Here is a 25,554-nt window from a genome sequence, read left to right on the forward strand (position 1 = left end):
AACCTGACTTTTGACCACCACGTTGCCTCTGTTGTACGGAAGGCTTTCTACATGGCCCAGCTTATAAGTAATGGTATTTCATCCAGGAACAAGGTGGTCACAACATCCCTGTACTCCTCCCTTATCAGACCCATTATCGAGTACAATGCCCCCTTCGGCATGTACCTTGCCAAAAACATGCAGTAGCTGGAGAGACCAAGAAAATCCAGGGTCTCAAACACCTATCTTGTACATGTAGGGTAAAAGCCCTGTCCCTTTACTCAGTCTCGTACAGACTGCTCAGAGGTGACCTGTGTCTGGCATACAAGGCCATCTCAGACCCAACTTTGATGGAGTTGCTGCATATCTATAAGTCAAACTCCACTCACGCAACCCACATGCAAGGCTTTAACCTGGTCTGTTACATTAATAGAACTTGTTGGCGGGATAGCCATATGTGGAATAGACTCCCTCTCCATGTCAAGCAGAGCACCTCTCTAGCCCTCTTTAATAGGAACCTGGACGACTGGATGGAAAACAGAAAATACACCCCTGGGATCTCATCTGTGTCCCTGCTGGACTAGGGAAACAGGTGCTGACTTTGAGGGAACATGGGCCAAATTCTTGGCTAGGCTTATAAGGGCCTCCGGGCCAATTGCCTAGTATCATCCTATGAACCTATAATACCTAGATGACTGGCTCCTTACTGCCTCAACCAAGCATCTGGTGATAACCGCTCGAGACTAGGTACTCAAGTCTTGTTCCAGTTTGGGTATCACAATCAACCACAAGAAATCTCAACTTCAACCTTCTCAGTCTTTTGAGTTCATTGGAGCCATTTTCAATACATTAATGGTAATGTCTCTGTCCTTGCCGAGGTTTCAAACCATTTGTTTTCAAGTCAGCAGAATAATTCAGAGTTCATCGCTTCCAGCCCGCAAGGTATTAAAGACCCTGGGATTGATGTCTGCGGCAATAGTTCTGCTTCCACTAGCAAGGTACCATATGAGATTTCTATAATGGACATTGACATCCCATTGGTCCATCTTTCGTCAACCCTTGTCTACCAAGTTCAACATAACTCAGGCCTGCAAGAGATTCCTTTGGTGGTGGACTCACTCAAATCAACTGTTGCAAGGTCGTCCATTCATCCTTCCCCAACCCAAGGCCATAGAGACTGCGGATGCTTCCTTGATTGGGTGTGTGGGGGGAGTATTTCTTAGGGAAGATGGTTCATGGTACATGGCCCCCTGAAGAGGCCAACTTGCATATCAGTATGCTGGAAGTGAGAGCAGTACTCCTAGCATTGCAGGCATTCCATGAGTCTCTCCCTACCGGGGCTATTGCAGTTCAAACCGACAGTATATGTGTGGTATGGTACATCAAGACATATGGAGGAATCGGATCTTACCCCTTATGTCAAGAAGCTATGAATGTGTGGCTGTGGTTGATCTTTTGAAGTTGATTTTCTGATAGCGACGCACATTCCTGAGAAATCCAGCGTTATAGCAGACAAGTTCAGCAGGCCAATTCTATTACCTCACAAGTGGTCTTTTAACAAGAAGGTGGAGAAAGTGATTTTCTGCCAGTGGGGTCAGCTATGCTGCGACCTCCTTGTATTCCTTCTGAACAGCAAATGCTGTAGGTTCTTTGCCCTGATCCTCTGTTGGGGGAGTCACTGGACGGTCTCCTTTACGATTGTCTCCAGGTCTCCTCTGTGCTTATCCCCTAATTCCCAAATGTCTACAGAAAGCAACCTGATAGAAGAGCGAGGTCATCCTTATTGCCTCATATTCACTTTGATAGATTTGTTTTCCCCTCCTTTGGTGTCATCTAATGTACCTGCCTTGGATTCTGAATCCGATTCCAGACCTGCTGTCTCATCCAACAGATATGACTCACCTGGACATACTGGACCTTAAGTTAAACGTGTAGTATCGCCAATTCTATTAAAAGCCAGACAACCAAAGCTCTCATCTCCAGTGCGCCATATTTTCTTTATCTTCTCACAAGGCTTCCACCAGAAAAATTTACAAGAGCAAATGGAAAGGATTTGTCCTTTGGGCACAGCATGACACATACCCTTTTTCAGCACCAGTACATAAGATCCTTGAATTCCTGATTTCTATTTTCAATGAAGGGGACTAGTCCTTCTACAGTTAAGGTTCAGCTAGCTGCTATCTCCAGTTTCCATACTGGAGTTGATAATTCTACATTAGCATCATCTTCACGACTTTGTAAGCCCTTTATAAAAGGAACCTTTCTACTAAAGCCCCCCTTCTAAGACCCCACTGCACCTTGGGATCTTACCTTTGTTACAGGCCCTAACTTGGAGACCCTTTGAGCTTGCAGCAAGATGTGAATTGCAATATCTGACTTGGAAAAAGACTTTTCTCACAGCCATAACATCAACTAGAAGAGTATCAGAAAAGCAAGTCTTATTTTCTGTTATCTTTCAGAAGGATAGAGTGTTTTTAAGAACCAACCATTCCTTCCTAAGGTGGTGTCAGGAGCTAGCATTAATCAAGCCATTAATCTCCCTGTATTCTTTCCTAATTTCTGTAACAAAGGCAAATGCATGTTACACTTATTGGATCTTCATAGACAATTGCTTTTCTATCAGCACAGATCTGAGAAATTTAAGAAATCCGACCAGTTGTTTGTATTCTTTTCAAAAACCAAATTGGGTAAGCCAGTTTCAAAAGTAACATTATCAAAATGGCTGACTTATTGTATTTCCTTTGTCTGTAAAAAGCTGGGTTTGGTCCTTCCTAGGCTCTTAAATGCCCATTCAACTAGATCCATGATGACTTCATTAGCCTTCATTTTCAGAACTTTACGGATTATTTGTCCAGCTGCAACTTGGGCTAATCCTCACACCTTTATTACTCCTCACAAACTGGATCTGGTCTTGAGGAGCAGAGCAACCTTTGGCTCTATAGTACTCAGGAATGTCCTCCTTTAGAGTCCACCCTGGATTCAAGTAGATGGGGACTCTGTCCCATATGTTTTGAAATGAATGAAAATTGACAACATCAGATAAAGAAGTTATGTACTCACTATAATGTTCCATCTGTGTTGTCCATTTTCATTCTTCCTCAACTCATTTCCCTCCAACCCCCCACCATGTTTCTTTGATGATTTCTGGAACAGTGGAAGAATGCCTCAGGAACCAAGTTCTTTTTCTTTGAGCTTCAGGATGTTTTACTTTAGGGAGCTGCAAATAAGATCTGGAGCATTATGGGTAAGGGAGGAGCCCGAGAGTTTATGGTTTCCACGAGCTGTAGAACAGAGGCTGGGTCAGATACTAGGATCAGATCTGGATCCATATGTTAAGGAAGAATGAAAATGGGTAACAGAGATGAAACATTATGGTGAGTACATAACTTCTTTTTTTAGGAGAAAAGGTAAGGGGGGTTCCAAGAAGAATTCTGGAAACTCCCAAAACTAAGGACAGTCATATAAGTCAGAGTGACTGTTTAAGAGGCCTTCTTCTCATCTCTCACCCTGGCAGCCTGTTTTTTCTTCCAGAAAGTCTGACTCTCCACCTTTTGCTTTTGCAGACTGAGTTCTGAAAGTCATACAGATGGCAGTGGGAGGAAATTCCTTCTTATCCTTCAGACCAGACTTTATTTTTCCACCTATCCTTCATCATGTGCTGTCCCTGGAAGTGATAGAACCAGTTCCCTTTTCAAAGGTGGTAAAGGGGTTTTATTCAAGGATGTTTTTAGTGCCCATGGAAGAAAATGGTTGGAGACCAATTCTGGATCTTTATTTCCTAAACCTGTTTGTGATCGTGCCCAAATTCAAAATGTCACTTTACAACCTGCTACCTCTGCTTCCTCATTCAAGTTTCCTGGTAGTACTATATTTAAAAGATGCTTTTCACATTCCTATTCTTTAGACATTTCTTATTGTTTTATGCGTCTGGATCACATTATCAGTTCCCCTGCCTTACTCTTAGGACTATCCACTGTACCAAGACTCTTCCCAAAGTGTCTAGCTGCAGTTATACCTCATTTCATTTTACAGGATAGCCACATTTTTCCATATTTAGAAGACTTTCTTATCTTTGCAGAGTCTTTTTCAAAGTGTCAGGAATCACTCTCTTGGGATTCCAAAAGAACATTCCAAAGTCTTTTTTGGCTCCTCCTCAGAGGACTGTGTTTCTGGGGTGTCAACTAGACACTACAGTTAAAAAAGCTTTTTTTCTGCAGGAAAACGTAGATCTAGGTCTTGATCTATTTCTAGGGTTTTTTAGTCGAACTTCGATCACTCCGTGGGAATACATTAGGATTTTTGGTCTCATGGCTTCTATGATTCTCATGATATCCCTGGTAAGACTCCATATGAGAAAGAGATGGCTGTATGTCGTCTCTTTGGTCCCAGCACCAACAGTAATTGTCTTTTCAGATCCCAGTGCTCAGGTTTATCAGAAGAGAAATACCTTGGTAGAGAACATGTATTCCTAACTCCTGGTCTCCCCATCTCCCTCCCTGTTCCAAAGCAGTCAGTCACCACAGACACGCTAAGACTTTGCCTGGAAGCAGTTTCAGGAGGGATACAAGTGCAAGGTGTGTGGGACACTAAATGCAAGCACATAAGTATAAAAGAAATGTTTGCCCAGATAAACATATGTCTCTTCAGTTTGTTGAAGACAGTAACATAGTCATGTGGTACATCAGCAAGCAAGGAGGAACCAAGTTGTAAGCCCCTCTGCAGAATAGCCATGTTATCTTTGGATATAGCCTCACATCACTGTCTCACTCTACAGGCATCCTACATTTCGTCAGAACAAAACTGTGTGGTAGACAAGCTGAACAGGACAAGGGCAGACCCTCACAAATGGAAACTAGGTCATGGAGTCTTCCAAGATCTGCTCCTTCTCTGTGAAGTTTCTCAAGTAGACCTGTTTGTCTTCTCTCAGAACTATCAGCTGCCAAGATTCTGCTCCAGGACTCCACATAAGAAGGCCTGGAAGACTGATGCCTTATCTTTTTTTTGTACAGGAATGTTCCTGTATGCTTTCTCATCTTTTCCACTAATATCCAGTTACCCTGAAGATTCAGATGGTATCCCTCAAGTTCATTGATGTGACTCCCTTCTAGTCCAGGTAACGTGGAGTTCCCTTCTTTTGGAAATGGAAAGAGAGAATTTCTACAAGCTTCTTCATAGACTGGATCTACTCACTCAAGAACAGGGCCATTTGATACACCGTGACACCAGTCAACTTCAGTTGACTGCCTAGATGATGGGGTCTTAATTACCTTTAGGCACCTGTTTACTGAGAAAGTCTAACAAGTACTAATGGAGACAAGAAAACCTGCTACTAAAATATCATATATTAGGAAATAAAGTTTTCTAACTGTTACCAACAAAATAACCAGAACCCACTTAGGGGCAGGTTGTTCTATGGTTTTACAATACTTGTGTGAGTTAGCATCACATGGCCTTTCTTACTCCTTTAGCACTGTTAATTTATTGGCTATTTCAGTACATCTGTGAATTTCCTCTGTCAATGCATTCTCATGTCAAAATACTTTTGAAAGGGGTTTTGCATAAGAGGCCTGTAAGAAAATTGTGGGCACCTCCTTGGGATCTTAATTTTTTGGTAGAGAAGCTAACACCTGCTCCATTCGAACCTACTAATCTGGCTGATTTGAGGTTCTTAACATGGAAAACAGTTTTAGCGGTTTTTTTCTGCCCTCTGGAAGAAGAGTATGCAAGTTGCAAGGTCTTATGGTGAGTCAACTGTTTGTCATTTTTTACAGGGACAGGGTTTCTTTGAAAACTAATCATTGTTTTCTTACTAAAGTGGTGTCTCAGTGTAATTTAAGTCAAACTACCCATCTCCCCGTTTTCTTTCTTGAACCCAGTAATGAGAGAGAAAGGGTACTTCATACCTTGGATGTCCACTGACAACTCTGGTACTATCTTGACAGAACTAAATCTTACAGTCGTTCATTATTTGTGAAAGTAAGAAGATAGGACAGCCTGTGTCAAAACAGAATATTTTCAAATGGTTGTCTAAGGCTATTACTTTTCATTATATTTACCACATCAGAACTGTAACAGGCAGGGTCAAGGCCCACTCTGCCAGGGCCTTGGCTTCATGTATGGCTTTTTGATAAGGGCTTGATTCTGGAAGTATTCATGAAGCTGCAACTTGGTCATCTGCCCATACTTTTACTAAGCAGTATAAGCTGTAATTCTTCTATAGGTCTATATCAGTCTTTGCATGGACCATTGTCCAGGGGCGTTTGAAGTCTTGTCCTTCCACCTCCAAAATGTAGTAAGCTAGGGTAATCTACCCATGTAACTAAGGCTCCTGCAGCAGTGATCAATATGATGAACATAGTACAGTTGTGCAAGTAAAGCTACAATAAGAATAGATGTTCGTATGATCACTGCTATGGTAGCCACACTCTCCCTCCATCCCCCGTTTATTTTGGTATGCTGTTTATGCCGGGGGTGTTATTTATTTTTTGTTCTTCCTAGCTTTGCCTCTTAAGGGCTCAGCCCTCCGTCTCTCTGTTGGTAGGAAAGCTCTGAAGGGCTTGATGGCCAATGGCCAAACTTATTTTATTCAGCTTACCTTACATTTTGGCCACATGGAAAGTGCCTTGAATCTTTGGAAGCTGGCCGGCTGTTAATATCCTTGACAGACTATAACCCATATAGCTAAGGCTACTCCAGCAATGATCATTCAAAGGTCTGCTATTATGGTAAGTTAACAATCAGAAATGTACTTGCCTTGCTCTGTCTTTGCACTGTACTAGCCACAGATGTACTTCATGTACCCTGTAAAGCATCTTCTTGGTTGATTAGGATCTATTGCTCTAACAAGAAGAGGTTCATCTTCAATGACCATTAAGTCTAATGTTACCACTGGCAGATAATGTTACCACTTGGCAGGTAAAACTTTCTCATGGTGTATGGCACTCCTCCCTTCCCATCTTCTATGATACATTTCTCAGTGTCTGTTTTTTTTAAACCTACTTATGTGAGACAAAATCACTTATTTGGATGAGAAACCTGCTAGAGGCATACCAACTTTTTTCTTCTTTTTCATTCATTGTTGCGAGGTTTTCCAACTTAGTTAACTTTTTCCGTTCAGAAGTTTGTCATCTTCTTTATCCTTAGGACCTCTGACTGTTGTGATGTCTTCTCTGCTACTCATCAGGTGTCCCTGTGGGTGGGCCATGACACTTGCTAACTGGCATATCCTTTGTGGGAAGTCCAGCAGTATATCTTGCTCTGCAGTTTGCTGAAGTTTTAATTAAACTGCCATTCTCAAATCAGTCATCCTTTATACTGTAGATCTTAACTGAGAAAGTTGGTAAACACTTCTCTCAAAAATGTGGTAAATGCTTTATTCCAAAAAAAGCAAATTTCTTTAGAGATGATCCTTATTGTTGTTCATCAGATAGTGTTTCTTCCCCTTTTGATCAAGGGCAGACTTACCCAAAGGTGATTTTAAAAGAATGCAGTTATAGTCTGTCTAGTGGCATAGAGGCATAAAGCCTTGACTGCAATCCCCATTCAGCCCAGGTTTGATTAGCTTCTTGGGCAACTGACTGAGCAGCAGGGAGGATGTGTGTGCCCATCCAATGGATGGAAGGTAAAATGTGGATATGGCATGCAGACCAATTGGAGCTTCCTGGCGGAGGGTAAGAAGCAAATTTTAATGAGGTCTGTCGAAGGGGTGAGGTAGCTTACTGTCAACAACACCATGTGGAAATGTGGTCTTCCCATTGCATATCATCTGAGACCAGCCACAGCACACACATCAGGAAAGTAAGATTAAGGCAGAACCCCGCCCCTCTGGCTGATGGCGGGACAGCAGTGACCCCGTCAGGATACCCTTAAGATCTATGCTGGCTCTGATGTCAAAATTGGTAGCAGTCTGGGGATGTCTGGAGTGGCTGATAGTCCCAGCATGGATGTAGGGCTCTGGGATGGTTGTCAGAATTACAGTGGGGAGAAAAAAGAACATAAATGCATAAAAAATTAAGAATGCAGTCATTCCCGGGGTATTCTTTGAATAGCCAGATAGTCACTCTTATTAGGTATACTTAGCATCTGATGTCTGCTTTTCAAACCCCCCCCCCCACACACCAGATTCATCCTGCATCTGAAGCAGTCACATCTTTTAGATTGTTCTCAGTTTGTATCGCAAAGGGGTATGATAGGCTGGTGGAAATGAAAATATAGACTTGAGTCTAGGAGATATAAAGCCATAGTCCATATTTTTTTCTGAATTGGAGCAGAAAAGTGCTTAGAAATTATTTTCCCACCGTGTGGTACAGAGATGTCATGGTTAGCATAAATAAGTAGTAGGGATGCAGGGATCACAATAGGATGAACATATCTGAAAGGTGTAACAGCTAGTTTCAGAATTATTTTTATTTATTTTTTTAATGTTTGGAAGTGACATGTCTCACTCTGTTATGTCTTGTCCTTCTGACAAGGTGATGTTGAGAGTTGTGAAGTACTAGAGTATTTCCAGTCACCATGTGTTTGCAGATTATTCTTTTTGTCAGACCTCCTTGCTATGCCCTTGAGTGGTGGGCAGTCCATCAATCTTTTGCTGTGCCTCCCTTTTGTATATTGGAATGTATTCGAGGTGCTAATGATCTATGCTTCACTGGTTGGCTGGGTGTTCAACTCTGCCCCTTCATGGTTTGAAAAGTAGTCCCTTTTGAAGTGGGGGCTTCACATCAGTCATTTGGGTCATCATACAGTCCTGGTGGAACCAAAGGTTGAGGAGGAAATCTGTAGTCAGGTCTCTTCCAGAGTCTATCCAGAAGCAACACATCATGTGATATTTAAACAAACACAGTGGTTGGGTTTTCACATCCATCATTTGGATCATCATGCAGTCATCCTGGAACCAAACACTGAGGAAGAATTCTGTAGTCCATTCTCCTCCAGGTTACACCCAGAAAGCAACACATTGTGTGATATTTAAACCAACAAGGTGGCTTGTGGTCATATCCACCAATGCAAAGTATCACTACCTGTCTAGTAACTGGAATAGACAAGGGGGTATCAGTCACTCATTGATATATATTCTAGGTGAAGTGAACATGCTGTTTGACTACCTAAACTGTTTCTTCAGTCCTTTCCTACAACTGTGAGTTCAGTAACAATGTATGGTTTGAATCTGAAATGTTTGTTCTTTAGAGGAATGTGCTGTTCCTTGTCTTCTGCTTCATGCAGGGCAAGAAGGTATTTTTGCTGGCTGCATTCTCCACCTCATGGCAGAAGAGATTCCTGCTTGCCTTCCCCGCCATTCCTTGTGAGTCTTCATGTCATTAGACAATCTACTAATCCTGACCTCCTCAGTGGCTTACAATATTGCAATTTCAGTTGCTGTTACTGTAGGTCTTTTGATTCCATTAAATTTCCCAGATAAGGTGTCACAAGTAATTGAAGCTACCAGGAAGCCGCTTAACAGATTTTCTGTGCCAAATGTAAGAAGTTTTAAGTTTGGGAAGAGTGTGTCAAACTTCACTCCATTTGGTTAATTTTGCATGATTTTAATATTTCAGACAGCTGAGAGATTTAGGCCTCGGTTGTTCCATGGTCATGGTGCATGTGCTAGTTATTTCTGCCCTTCTTGACTTCCTAGAAGATACAACTGTGACTTGACATCAGCCAGTCAAGCATTTCCTGAAGGGTTCTGCATTTTCCACTTTTGAAGAATCCCCTCTCCTTTATGGAGTCTGATCATCTTGGACAGTAGGGCTAGTCTCCATTCAAACGGTTGAGTGACACTGAAGATTGTGTCTTGCAAAAACAATTTTAATAGTGGCCATCATCTCTGCAGGCAGAATCTTGGAGCTGCAGGCCTTTGTTTATAAGGAACAGTTTTTTATATTTAAAAATAATTTGTTGTACCTCAGGACCAGCCCATTGTTTCATGCAGAAACTGGTCAGAATTAGCTTGAAACTAGCCATTTTGTTTCCATTTTTCTTTGTTGAGACAGAAACGGTAGGAAATAGAGAAGGTTTCACATTCTAGTTGTACACCGGATACTCCGATATTGTTTGAAGTGAGTACATGAGTTTATGAAGATGGATTAGCTACCTTTATGTGTCTTCTCTTGAGAAGAGAAGAGCTGGCCGTTGTCTAGTAATCCCTTTCCAAGTTAACTTTTTTTTGCTGTCTGGTAATTTACTGCCTATTAAAAAACTGGAGTCATAGGCCATTTCACTAGATGCATTGACTGCTTCTCATATGCTCTGCACCCAACTTCTCTGACAAAAAGCCCAAGATCCCTTCTCTGAAATAGAGAACTGGCTTAACAGCTCATACTAAAATCCAAGAAAATACAACGAATGCTATTCCACTCTACTAAAAGAGCAACCTTGCCCTCTCTATACTGTATGCCAACAAAACCAAAATTAGCCCTGTTACTGAGGCTAAAGTCCTACAAGTTACTATTGACCAGCAACTCAAATTCACAAAGCACATATATCAGCAACCATCACTAAAGTCCACAAAAAGCTAGGTTCCCTCTATCATTGTAAAAGTCATCTAACCACCGAATCTCGAATTGCAATAGCCAGGACCCACCTACTGTCTGTTGTGCTTTATGCATCCCCAATTCTAACTAATCTTTACAAAAATGACCTTAATAAACTTTCTATCTGTTACAACAAAATCACTAGATTCGCTACCAGTACCAAATCACAATCCCATCATTGCCTTTCCATACAAGCCTTGTACTGGCTTGAATTTCCGAACCTATTAAAGTACCATCAACTCAACCTAGCTCATCTAATTCTGTACTATCCCGAGAAAACCTCTGACCTGACTGGCATGCTGAACTTCAACAATTCAAATAAACAACTTCAGTCCTCCAACAAAGCCTTAATCGAAACCATCACATGCAAAAACAACTCTGGGGAATCATATTTGCCCATGAAATAGCAAAAATATGGAACAACCTTCCCCTGACCTCAGACTACAAAACTCTACACCCTTCTTCAAAATCCTACATAAAACATGCCTCTTCAGCCATCTATGCAACTGTAATTGACCCCCTGAAGCCTCAAACACTCAATAATTCTACATCTCATCTGTCCTGGACAACACACGCTAACTCTACCTATCCATGTGTGAGCAATAATCTATATGTGTGTGTGTGTGTGTGTGTGTGTGTGTGTATATATATATATATATATATATATATATATATATATATATATATATGTGTGTGTGTGTGTGTGTATACATGTCTATGCTCTTACATGTATATTTGCTTGAATGTATATATGGAAACTTAAGCATTTATGTACTCTTATTCAGTTGTGAAATATCTTGCAATGCTCTATTTATTTATTTTATTTTATTTTACATTTGTTGACCGGGCTAGTCTAGCTGGATATATGTCCATTTTCAGTAGAGGCCCAGGGAGAAAAGCTCCACATTAAAACAGATAAACACACAGAGTATAAGAATTCAGTTACAGAACATTAAACTTCAGATACAGATAGGTTGCTAGATAAAAACAGGTGATTAAGGTAATTTAGCAAACATTGATGGAACAGAAGAATAGCACAAAAATTAGATAAGATAATCCTTAGTTTGTTTTTTTTTTTTTTGTGAACACAATGGGAAGAAAGTCTTCAGAAGGATATGGGAGATTCCCATCTCAAAGTTATAAGTAAGTAGAAGAACAGAGTAGTTAAAAACAGGATTGGGAGAGTAAGTGGAGGAGAGAAACTCATCAAGAGACAGAAAGACGTAAATTGCATCTTTCTTGGGTGCAATAAGAGCAACTAGGCGGTAGAGGCCTTAAAGTGGCAATAAAGTGAGTAAGAAACCTGGGAAGACTGATTATGCTGAAAATAAACAGAGATGGTCTTAGTCAGGGTTTGAACAGGGACATAGCCAATGGTTTGTAAGGTATTGTTTTAGTTTCTTTTTGAAGAGTGTAATTGAAGACAGAGATGTAAGTTCATTAGGAAGTAGGTTCCAACTTTTCCCCACAGTATTAAAGAAAAGGGAAACTCCTGCTTTGTTGTTGGGTTTATGTATGGATACCAGATGTTTATTGGCTGAGTGTAGGTTTGTAAGATTTTTATATGGGCAGCTTAGACTAGTGAGAATTGGTATGTTTTCTGGGTGGTAAAGGGTTTTATGGGCAATAATCAGTTGATGAAATAAAATTTGATTGTGCAATTCAAACCAACCAAGCTGATTCAGATTTAGGCAGTGGTGGGTTCTAAAAGGGGATCTGGTAGCAAATCTGGCAATATTATTGTAAGAGACTGCCAGCTTGTGGAGGTTGCATTTGGATAGATTTGTATATATAGGAGAGGCATAAAAGAGAGTAGAGATAAGGTGAGTTTGGGCAATAGCAGTTTTAGCTATGGGAGTAAGGAAGGGCTTTATTTTGTAGAGGGAGCCTAGTTTTCGGTTTACTGATTTGATTGTGATGTTGATGTGAGTGTCATAGTTAAGGCTGTGATCAATAGTTACTCCTAAGAGTTTGGTAGTAGTGTCAGGAGATATGACTGTACCAGTTTTAGATTTGATAGAGAAGTTAAGTGGGGTGAACTTATGTGTAGGAGTAAACAGCAAGAGTTTAGTCTTTTTGGGGTTAAGGAGGAGACATCACTGTAGAAACCATTCTTCTACGAGCTCAAAGGTATTCTGGGTGAGGGACTGCAGTTCAGATGGACCTGTGGCTGAGGATATTAATGTGGAGTCCTCTGCATATTGTATAGTTACAGCTTGGGGGATACTAATAGATAGATCATTTATGAAGATAGAGAACAGAAGAGGGCCTAATATGGATCCTTGGAGTGCACCAAGGGTGACAGGTAGGTGGGAGGATAGTGTTTTCCCATAGCACTGCCTGTTGCCTGTTGTCTAGGTAGGACTTGAACCACTGTAATGTTTGAGGATCAAATGAGAGGGACTTGAGAAGATTCAGCAGTAGCTGATGGTTAACCATGTCAAATGCTTTTGAAAGATCAATAAAGATAGCAGAGGACAGGGTACTATTGTTGCGATTTTTGCTGATGTGGTCAGAGAAGGAAAGGAGGGCAGTAGTGGTGCTATGGAAAGGTCGAAAGCCATGCTGGGAGCTGGCTAATAGGTTATTTTGAAGAAGATGGTCTAATAGTTGACGGTGGATGCATATTTCCCTGATTTTTGCTATGGGAGAGAGGAGGGCAATTGGACGGAAGTTTGAAAGTTCTGTTGAGTTGCCACCTTTATGTAGTGGGATGATATATGAAACTTTCCAGATGGATGGGATAGTACCTTCAATAATGGTTCTATTTATAAGGATAGAGATTGGGTATGCAATGACTTTGGCTGCAATTTGAAGGTATTTAGAAGGCAAATGGTCTGCTGAAGGGTAGAGGGTTTGAGTTTTTGAAGGAGGGTACAGATGAGGGATGTGGGGACAGGGCAGAGTTGGAAAGTGGGCGGTGAGATATGTGAGGAGGAGGGCAGATAAGAGGATACATGAGGTAGAGAGTTAGCAAATGACTGGATGACTTCAGTAAAGAAGTTATTGAAGGAGTCCACAATTTGTTTGGGAGTGTCAAGGGTAATTCCAGATGGGGTTGGAGTTTTAGAATTGCCTGGGTGAATGAGTCTAGTGATACTTGACCAGAATTTCTGTGGACTTTGATGGGTTGGTATTTTGAAGTTGGAAGAAGTTTTTTTTTTTGTCTGATATTATAGATTTTTTAGTCGAGTTTCTGAGTTGTTTAAATTTTAAGTGATCAGATGGGTTTTTAGAGGTATGCCATTTTGCCCAGAATTTGTTTCTTAGCAACATTTTTTCTTAGTTTCCTTAGTAAGCCATGGTGCTGTTTTGGTGGTGTTCCTAAGGGTACAGGAAGGGGCATGGTAGTCTAGGATTTCTAGGAACTTGGAATTGAAGTATGCCACAGCTTCCTCAAGTTGGAGGTATTTTAATGCTGTCCAGTTACATACACTCAGTTCATTTAGGAAGTGTTCTGGTTTGAAATGTTTGAGCAAGTAGTTCTAAAAGTTGTAGGGCAGGGTATATTAAGCTTTTTCCTAATAATATAGGTTAGGGAGTGATCACTAAGGGCATCTGGCAGGATACCTACATTATAGGTTATGGACTGGGTATTTATTAGGATCCAATCTAGGGTGGTTTCTTTGTTGGCGGGTTTATGGGTGCGAGTAGTTGAGGTGATAATTTGGGAGAAGCCATGTAGATTTATGTGATTAGTTGGGTTATCAGTATTCCAGTCTATATTAAAGTCACCTAGCACAATGGTTTCCTGTGGATAGTTAATGGACAGCCAGCAAAGGATATTTTCTAGGGAGTTGATATTATTACCTGGAGGAAGATATGAGCATAAAATGTAGATGGATTTACCAGGTTCTTATCTACTCTCATTGTATATTTTGTACACTTGTGTTTTCAGCCAAAAGGGGGATTATCCTCTTATTGTGTACTCACAGGTGTAAAGTCTACAATCTGTATGCTACTACTCTGTAAAATCTCTTTTGTAAATGTTTCTTCTCTCTGTAAACTTATGGAGTTTTTCTCCCCAGGACTCCGCTGAAAATGGACACGTGTTGTCCAGTCCGACTATACTGGCAAACAAATGTTAAGTAAATAAATCTGTACTCTGACCAGTTGGTCTTTGTTGTCACCTTTGCCAGACATTATTGTCTAGACTGCAAATCCAGGAGTTAAGCTTCCTTTGGTACCTCTGTACTTCATTTTTAGGTCTTCTCTTTTTGGCTGTTCTCCATATCCTTCTACCCAGGTGCATTTGCGGCTTTGAATTCTACCCACATGTACACCCAGAAGTGCGGATCCTTGATTATAGATTTAACAGTCATTTTTCTTAAAGGATTAGTTAATCAGTAATAGGACACTATTTTGCTGCCCCATTTGCATTTACCAGTAGCTAATTTTAGTGTTCCTTAAATAACAGGCAAGACCGTATTTAAATATAACTTGCAAACAATGTAGGTGTCAAGTCTTCATTGTTTTTTTTTTCTTGTTTTGCAGAAGTGTGGTTGTTAAGAGCTACATTCACTAGTAAGGCCTTACCAATTTTGATGCTAGTAGCAATTAATAGAAAAATCAAAATCTAAACCAACTGTATTTGAAATACTGCATATTGTAAATGAGGTAAAAGAAGTAGAAGTGAGATCTTTAGAAAAAGAAGTTATTTGGAAGTAAAAGTAACGTGTGAACAATATATGCAGAAAGTTCAAGAGGTGGAGTGAGGTTTAATGGACTGCAGGAATTGAGCACTCTATGTAATGTTAGAGTGAATAATCATTAAGAAAGAAAACCTAAATGTAATGTATAATGCAAGAATATGACATGTTATGCCTTGCTTTCTATTAATGTATCTGTGGCTAAGGCTTAAGTGATAATTTACTCAAGGTGTTTATAGACAAAAAAGCTATATTTTCTGTCTTAGTGCAGAGGATGTTGCCGTATGTTGTGACATTCCTCTGACTGCAAGAACATCCAAGAAAAATGTTGAATTGCAACAGAAGATGAATCATGAGTTAGGCCATTATTTTCTTTACTAGTGTAAAGAATGATGATTTAATAAATCTCACTTCTCCGAAAAAGTAGGCTTACACACTGGCGATATTTCCACAAGTTAAGTAACTTTCTGCTGGAGTTTGCCACTCTTTCATATATCATCATATACAAATATACTTTCATGTATCATGCATCATCAGTTTGAAAATATATGGATTAACAGTGAACATAGTTTTTATTCTGCACATCTTTTTGTCTGTTTATAGTGCCTCAGAAGTCTCTTGGTCATGAAGTAAATGAATTAACTTCAAGCCGCTTGTTAAAACTAGAAATGGAAAACCAAACCTTGCAAAAAACAGTGGAAGACTTGCAAAGCACAATTGATTCTGCTGGAGCAGGTGATGCCAGAATTTTGAAAATGGAAAAGGAAAACCAAAGATTAAGCAAAAAGGTATTTATTTGTTTTCAGAGTCAGTACTGTAATTTTGTCACAAAAGTACTATTACCAAGTAATTATCGTACGTGTGTGTGTGTGTGTGTGTGTGTGTGTATATATATATATGTGTGTGTGTGTGTGTGTGTGTGTGTGTATATATATATATATATATATATATATCTATATAGTTCCGGAACCACTTCATAATGTCGAAAGCTCATAACATCTAATTGCAAAACAGTAAGACCAAATGATCGAAAATTCGAAACATCTAAAACTCGTGATATCGAATCTCACAACATCGAAAACTACAAAGCAAATATAAATAACATCCCTATACACTTTTTACTACGTTTCTGCAGGGGAGAAAGCCACCCTGCACCCCCCAAGTGGGGGGCTTTGCTCCTCACATCCCCCCCATAAAATAAATATTCCAACTCCGAGATCGCACTACAGTGGGAAAAACCCCACTGTATCGCGATCATAGGTTCATAGGGTAGGTGCTAGGCTATCTGCCCGAAGGCATTTATAAGCCTATCCGGAACGTGTTGGCTTTCACCGCCCCCTTAGATTAGTTCCCTGAGCCTCTGTCCAGCAGAGTCATTGAAGTGATCCCTGGGGTAAACTTTCTGTTTCCCATTCACTCGTCAAGGTTTGTCTTGAAGAGGGTTAGCAAGGAGCTCTGCCTGATGTAGATTGGAGTCTTGTTCCAGAGCATGGGAAGTCTCTGGGACGGGAATCTATCCCTCAAGCATGGTCCTATTTATTGTTGTGGTGAGGTTTAGATCCCTGGAGCGTGTGGCTTGAGGGGATACGGTTTTCTTTAGGTGGAGCATGTCCATCAATTCTGGGTTGGACATGGCCTTGTATGTCAGGCAGAGATTACCGCTGAGTAGGCGGTATGCAAACAAGTACAGCTAGAGTTTCTTCAGTCAAGCTGCATAGGGCATCTGCTTGAGGCCAGTGATCCTCTTGGTGAGGTACATCTGTGGTCTTTCCAGTTGTTGCAAGTGTCTTGTAAGGTACATCCCAACTGGGGGATTGTACTCTGTGATGGGTTTGATGAGTGATGTATAGAGGGGCCCAATGACCTCTTTCAATCTGGATGCAAACCCTTTTGTGATTAGGTGGGCCACATAGAAGGATTTTCTAACCACTTTGGCAATGTGATTATCAAAGGAGAGGTTACTGTCTACGTGGGTCCCCAGATCCCTTATGTCTTCTGTATTTAGGGGACTACCACCTATGTGGTAGTTTGTGGGTACTTTGTTTTTTCCAAAGGGGATGACTATGCACTTTTTGGCATTTAGCTTGAGGCCATGGTTTTGACACCAGGTATCTGTCTTAGTGAGACCCTTTTGGTGGATGTCTGTGTCAGCCGGATAGTCAATTATAGCCCCTATATAAAAAAAAATAAATCAAAAATAAATGACACGGAGCTGCTTCTGTTTAATGCGAAACATTGCAGTTCTGCATTAAACAGAAGTAGCGCTGTTTTGCGATTTTTTTTTTTTTTTTTTTTTTTTTTTTTTTTTTGATTGGCCCGTATACCAGTATACGGGCCAATCAAAAATCACTAAACACGGAGCTACTTCTGTTTAATGCGGAACATCGCAGTTCCGCATTATACAGAAGTAGCTCTGTTTTGCGATTTTTTGGGTCTGAAGAAGTGCGGCGAATATCTGCATGAAAGCGCTAACAAGTAAAAGCATTTGGTTCAAACATCTCGCTTGGTCTGCTGTTGGTACCTTTTTTCGTTTTTTTTGTCGTGGTTTATTAGTTTTGTAATTTTTTGATTGGCCTGTATACCGGTATACGGGCCAATCAAAAATCGCTAAACACGGAGCTACTTCTGTTTAATGTGGAACTGCGATGTTCCATATTAAACACAAGAAGCTCTGTGTTTAGCGATTTCTGATTTGCCGGTATGCTGGTATACGGGCCAATCAAAAAACAAACAAAGCGGAGGCTGCCCGGGATTTAAACCAGCAGTGCGGGACTCTGGAAAAGGCTGCTGATCTCGGGACAGTCCCGCCCAAATAGGGACGTCTGGCAACCCTGGCCATAGTCCTCCTGTGCTTGCCTGTACCTCTGAGAAGTATATGCCGAACAGGAGGGGTCCTAGGACTGAGCCCTGGGGAATGCCACTTGTAACTGGTTTAGAGTCAGACCTAGATCCCACAACTCTTACCGTGTGGGTTCTGTCCATGAGCCAGTTGGCAACCCATCTTGTAACATAGGCGTTTATGTTCAGGCTGGTGAGCTTGTCTATAATACCTGAGTGGGGAATGGTGTCGAAGGCCTTTGCAAGGTCTTGGTAGGCTGTGTGGACCACCTTTTCTCGTCTATAGCCTTGGTAACTGTCTCAAAGAAGTCCACCAGGTTTAGGAGGCATGATCTGCCCTTAACAAAGCCGAACTGGGTAGGGTCCAGTGTTTGGAAGTTTCCAATGTCTCTGTTAATGAGATCCATGATGATGCCCTCCATAGCTTTGCAGACCAAGCTAGTCAGGCTTATAGGGCGATAGTTCCCGGGGTCCGTTGTGGCTCCACCTTTGTGAAGTGGAATAACCGTTGCTGTGCGCCACTTTGTGGGCACGTAGCCTGTGGAGAGGCTGAGTTTAAACAGTGTGTTTAGGTCAGGGGTTAGTTCTTCTTTGAGCTCGTGTAGGACGCAGCCTGGGACACCATCTGGTCCCATTGATGCTGCATTTTTGGCTTTGGGGAGGGCTGTTTTAACCTGAGTGTCTGTGATTTCAGGGGCACTACATTCTTCTGGTATAGTTATGGGCCCTTTTGGGGGTGAGAGGGGGGTGAAGTTTGCACTGAAACTGTATGCCAGGATGTTGGCTATATTGGTCGGTTCAGTGCATTTTGTGCCATTCTGCACCAACTCCAAGCAGATCTGAGAATCAGCATAAAGAATGTACACACAATATCTAAATCACTGCCTGTATGTCCTAAACACATGTACAGAGTGGCATAATAAACACTATATACAGATTACCAGAATAAACTCTAACATTTACATGTTTGATGATACACTACTCAGTTTTATACATTTTAGATGTTGTGAGATTCGATGCGAGTTAGATGTTTTGAATTTTCGATCATTTGGTCTTGTAATTAGATGTTATGAGCTTTCGACGTTATGAAGTGAAACCATATGTGTGTGTGTGTTTGTGTGTGTGTGTGTATATATATGTATATATATATATATATATATATATATATATATATATATATATATATATATATATATGTATGTATATATATATATATATATATATATATATATATATATATATATATATATATATATATATCTGTGTGTATATATATATATATCTGTGTGTGTGTGTATATATATATATATATATATATATATATATATATATATATATATATATATATATATTTACACCTCCGCCTCAACAAGCAAATTAGATCACTAGTGAAAAACCTCCAGAGCCATTTATGAGTTGAGACTAGGCTCCAAAACAAAGGGAAACCACAAGTCACTTCTGTTACGTTAGGAACCTCCATGGCAAAGTCCAGGTTTGTTCAAAACTAGTACTTAATGGTACCACTTACACTTTTCCTGCTGACTTAGCCAACCTGCTAGCTGATAGGTTCAGTGCAAACATCACCCCCTTATCGCCCCCCCCCCCCAATGGCCCAGTTGACATCCCAGATACTTGTCCCACACCTCACATCTGCATAGATCAAGTGTTAAAGGCCCTATCTAAGGCAAAGAACACCACTTCCATGGGACCTGATAGTATCCCAGGCTATTAGCTGCACCATCTCCAACAAGAACTAGCTTCACCATTGAGCACCGTATTCAACTGCAGCCTAATTACAGGCTTCATTCCAGCAAAGTGGAGAACTGCCATCGCCAGCTTGACAAGTCTGATCTGTCAAGACATGGAGCGTATTTTTATGGATCTCATAAATGAGGACAAAGGCAATCTCCAAGCACTCGACCCAACCCAGTTTGGATTCATCAGGGGCAGATCTTGCCTATTGAGCTTAGTTGACTTCTTTGAGACTGTCACCAAGGCCTTGGATGAAGAAAAGTCAGTACATACAGCTTACCTTGACCTGGCCAAGGCCTTTGACACATTTCCCCACTCAGGGACTGTCACTGATAAGATAACACAACTTGGTGTTAATCCCTATCTAGTCAGATGGGTGGCCAACTGGCTCAACGATGGAACCCACAGGGTCAAAATAGGCACCGCCACCTCCGACAGCAGACCTGTCACTAGTGGTGTACCCCAGGGATCTTTCCTGGGACCCCTACTGTTTGCCATTCACTTCTCAGAGGTCCAGGCAAAGACAAAGGCCCTGTGGCTGATCAGTTTGCATATAACTGCAAGTTGGGTGCTGTTATTGACTCCCCAGTTGATAACGTACTGCAGGAGGGTCTCACAAATACAAATAACTGGTGCCAAAGTTATGGCCTTTAGTTAAATGCAAAAAAAGGTACTATTGTACCATTCGGCAAAAACACGACCCCTGCTGATTACCACATCAACGGCAACGCCCCTAAGCTTGCACAACCTGTGGTGAGAGACCTGGGTACTCAGACTGACAACAATCTTACATTCGACCATTATGTGGCGGTGGTGGTCAGAAAAGCCTTTTACTTGGTTCATCTCGTAAGTAAAGAGATTGCATCCAGAAAAAGAGGTTATTACCTCTCTGTACTCCTCCCTTATTAGACCTGTAATTGAGTATAATGCCACTTTTAGTATGCACTTCTCCAAACACCTGCACCAACTGGAAAGGGCACAGAAATACCTTACAAAGAGAATCCATGGCCTCCAACACCTCATACAGATTGCTCAGAGGTGATCTGTGTCTCACAAGGCAATATCGGACCCTGCCCTATTAGAGATACTCCATATCCATAAGTGTAGCTCCTCGCGCATTACCTGCTCAATAGGCCTAAGTCTAATATGTGACATCAACAAAACCTGCTGGAGGGGGACAGGTTTGTCTCCCAGAGGCTGCTCTTCTCTGGAATAGACTTCCCATACATGTCAAACAGGTTACCTCGCTGACCCTCTTCAAGAGCAACCTTGATGAGAGGATGGGGAACCATAAATTTGAGCCAGGGGTTCCACCTTTGTCCCTCATTGACAGGGGCGGCAGGTGCTGCGTTAGGCTTATTAGGGCCCCAGGGCCATTAGCCTAGTAACCTCCTATGACATGTATATGTGTGTATGATTGTATAACGTATGGGTCTAGGGCACTGGACTAAATGTCTGGTGCTCTGGCAGACTATAGGTCGACACTATTTATTTGACCTAGTCACTGGTCTACAGGTGTGCTAGATCGACCGTCCCTGGGTAGGAGAATATTTCTTTTCCCCCGGGGACTATGAAACCTTGGATTTAGTATATATAATTAGTAGGAGTTGTGGGGTTACAGCCCCCCACATGAGCTGGTGCAGGGAGGGACTTGCCCCCCTTGCAAAAACTTCTGGCACTGATTTTGTCTGCTCTGGGGTAATCCCTGACGCATGTGCAGAACATGTCGATATTGGTGCATTCATTTAGACATCGATCTGCAGGGTGTCTCCACACTATTTGATACAGTGTCCTACACCCACATGTGTGTGTGTGTGTATGTGTGTGTGTGTGTATATATATATATATATATATATATAGATATATATATATTTGTGTGTGTGTGTGTGTATATATATATATATATATATATATATATATATATATATATATATATATATACATACATACATACATACACACTTTTTATGGCTCTTTATTTTAACTCTGTGTTGACCATTGACCCATTCTCCCTCCATCATGAGGGTGCAGTTCACCCGGCCGGGAGGGTTTTAAAAATGGTGTGTTTGCTCATATTGATCATAAAATCAAGTAAGTGCGATGCAAGGGATGATTTATATATTTTTTCAATTTCTCCTTGATCCTGACTTACACAGACTGTTATATGCCGTGGAGAGGCATGCAGTGGGCCTTCTGTAGAGAAGGCATTGCCTCATGTTTGCAAGGGGCAGTCCCTCTAAGCAGCTCTGCCCCTTCCCCTGGAGCACAAACAGTGGTTTGTACTACGGAGACTGCACTATTCAGTGTAATAACCCCTGCCCCTCTGAGAGAGGTATGTGGGTCACTCCCCTTCCCTCCTCTTCTTCCTTTCCTGTCTCATCCAGTGATGGGATCACTAGTCTAACCATTGTCTCCTGGGTTGCTGCATCCTTGTGTGCCACAGAGCCAGACTAAAAAAAAAAAAAAAAAAGTATAGCGCATTTACCCAAAATGCTGTTGAAAGCTGTAGAATTATTCTCTGACAGTTTAATTGAAGCCCATTTGGTTGGGAAAAGTAGACCGAGCAGCAGAAATTATTACGTGGAAGAACAAAGCTTTCCACATTTGACATGTCTGTGTCCCTTGCTCCTCTGTTCTTAATATAAAATGAAAATGTATGTATGCATGTGTGTGTGTGTGTGGGTATATGTGTGTGTGTGTGTGTGTGTGTGTGTGTGTGTGTGTGTGTATATATATATATATATATATATATATATATATATATATATATATACATGTGTGTAAAATCGGAAAACTACTCGTACCAATACACTTCCTCAATGTTTCCTGGAATTCATTAATTCTAATGCCCTGGACCAGCTCGTTCTTGCCCCCAGTAGAGGTAGTAACATCCTTGACCTGGTCATTACTAACATGGGCGACCGTTGCTGTACACCAATAGTCAACTCCTCCCTGGTTAGATCCGACCACAAACTAATTACCTTAGAAATCCACATCCCCCCTCCCCCCGCAAAGATGCCACCTTGAAAAACTTCTCCAAGCTAACTTTGGGCTCCTAAAAACAGAGGTGGCTAACTTCACAGCACCCATGCAAATGGAGATCAGTTGCATGACTGCCAAATTATACACCAATGCACTGTACGAACACAAACACAAATGCATGGATCTTGCCATACCCAATAGAAACAAGATGCTCTCCCCCAAAAAAAGAAGCCAATTTAGTGGTCCCCTGCCACAAACAAACTCTGCAACAGAAGGAGGAAACTGATGCAGAATAAGGTGAAGTCTGAAGAATGGAAAAAACTCCCTTATGAGCCTCAACAAAAAGTTGGGATCCCTCATCAAGTTCTCTAAAGCTAGCTATGAAAGCAGAATTTCAGTAGATAGTAAAGACAATCACAAGGCCTTCTATAGTTATGTAAAGAGTCTTCACGGCAATACCCAGATTTGCTCTGAGCTAGTGCACAATGGTACCTCCCATACTGAGCCAGCAGATATTGCCAATATACTGGTCGACAGATTCAGTGCCAATTTTACCCCCCCCCCCCGGGACCAGTCACAATACCAGTAGGATTTCCAGGCATCCAGTATTACTGCTGCACAAGTTAAAGCAGCACTGTCCAAGCCAAGAATACAGCTTCTATGGGACCTGACAATATCCCTGGCTGTGTTCTACATGAACTACAGAGTGAACTGACAGCTCACCTGTGTGCCCTGTTCAATCACAGCCTCACCTCAGGCTTTGTCCCTACCAAATGGCTCACTGCTACAGTCATTCCTCTCCACAAAGGACTATCACCCCATTAGCCTGATGAGTCAGATATGCAAAGCTATGGAACGCATCATCATGGACCTAATAAACAAGGATATAGGGAATCTCCAAACTCTGGATCCCACACAGTTTGGTTTTGTGAAGGGTAGATCATGCCTGCTCAACTTGGTCATCATCTTTGTCAGTCACCAGAGTTGTGGATGAAGGCAAGGTGGTTCATACAGCCTAACGTGATCTGGCCAAGGCCTTTGACACCATTCCCCACTCAGGAATCATAGAAAAACTCACTAAGCTAGGCATCAACCCCTATATCACGACATGGGTTGCAAACTGGCTCACAGGTAGAACCCACAGTGTGAAAGTAGCTGACTCCAAGTCAGACTGCCGACCAGTCACGAGTAGATTCCTGCAGGCTTCGGTCCTGGGTCTCTCTCCTGTTTAGTGTTTACTTCTCTGAAGTCCAGGCCAACACGAAGGGACTCTGGCTGATAAAGTTTGCAGACGATTGCAAGTTGGGAGGTATTATTAACTCCCCAAGTGATGTCCTACAGAAAGGCCACACTGAGACAAACAACTGGTGTCAGAACCATGGCCTTAAGCTCAATGCCAAAAAATGTCATCATCCCCTTTGGAAAAATTCAGTTCCCATGAATTACCACATCGATTGTAGTTCACTGAACACAGAAGGCATTATAAGAGATCTGGGAACACAGGTTGACAGCAAACTCTCTTTTGGCCACCACATTACCACTATGGTCAGAAAGTCCTATGTGGCACATCTCATTACTAAGGGGTTTGCATCCAGGAAGAAAGAGTTCATTGTCTCCCTCTACTCTTCCCTCATTAGGGCAGTCATTGAGTACAGTGCCCCATTTGGCGTGTACCTCACTAAACACCTGCAACAACTAGAGAGGCCACAAAAGTACCTTACAAAGAAGATTGTAGGTCTTAAACATTTGCCCTGTATGGACAGACTAAAAAAATTCCAACTATTCTCCGTCTCATATCGCCTACTTAGAGGCGATCTCTGCTTGACTTATGAAGCCATGTCTGACCCAGCTCTGTTAGAAATGCTACATTTAAAGAAATCCCAATCCCTCCACACCACATGCTCCAGAGACCTCAACTTCATTACCACAATCAACAGAACATACTGGAGGGACAAATTCATAACCTAGAGACTGCCCATGCTATGGAATAGACTTCCCATACATGTCAAGCAGAGCACCTCACTGGCCTTCTTGCAGAGAAATCTTGATGAGTGGATGGGAAATAGAAAATTCACCCCAGGGACCACTCCAGTGGCTTTACTCAACAGAGGCACTGGGAACTAAGGTCGTGTGGCATGATGCCAGGGTAATCCTGTGGGCTAGGCTTGTAAAGGCTCCAGGGCCATTAGCCTAGTACACACCTATGAACTTTGTGTGTGTGTGTGTGTGTGTATATATATATATATATATATATATATATATATATATATATATATATGTATGTATATATATAGTAGATCGAACTGTTACAAGTTTGAACCTCATATGGCCAAGACCATATGTTCGAACTTGTAAAAGTTCTATCAGACTGAATGGAGATCTCCATGCAATCTGGAACAGGAAGATTTCCCTTTTCTGCAATGTAGTGCGATCTAGGAGTTGGTATATTCAAGTAAGGGGGTGTGGGGGTGGGGGGGGGGGGGTGTAGCCCCCTGATACATACGTTTAGTTTTGTTTTTTTACTTTTTTCTTCAGTGTTCAAACTTTTGCAAGTTCGAACATATGGCCTCAGCTATTTTTGGTTCGAATTGCTAAAAGTTCGATCTACTGAAGAAGATCCATAAATATATATATATATATATATATATATATATATATATATATATATATATATATATATATATATATGGGTCCTACTGCTTTTGGTCAAATTACATTTGGTCGAAAATGATTTCAGGCAGTTCACTTCACCGAAAATACATTTCACGGAAAACCCATTTGGTCAAAAATGGAATGTAGCCCCTGCCCCACTGCAGTGCGAC

The 25,554-nt window shown here is 41.4% G+C and overlaps 1 protein-coding gene across 4 annotated transcripts in view; it reads left to right on the top strand.

The window, feature by feature from the left end:
• CCDC88A (coiled-coil domain containing 88A) overlaps window positions 1-25,554 on the top strand; it is a 4,373,054-nt gene that overhangs the window by 2,259,148 nt on the left and 2,088,352 nt on the right. For all 4 annotated transcript variants that reach the window (XM_044055294.1, XM_044055285.1, XM_044055303.1 and 1 more), the window contains exon 13: window positions 15,764-15,948. In XM_044055294.1, the coding sequence (XP_043911229.1) occupies window positions 15,764-15,948 (185 nt within the window). The remainder of the gene's footprint in view (window positions 1-15,763; window positions 15,949-25,554) is intronic.

Source organism: Protopterus annectens, chromosome 1.part2 (assembly GCF_019279795.1).
Source record: "Protopterus annectens isolate FY-2018-M chromosome 1.part2, PAN1.0, whole genome shotgun sequence".
Lineage (NCBI taxonomy): Eukaryota > Metazoa > Chordata > Ceratodontiformes > Protopteridae > Protopterus > Protopterus annectens.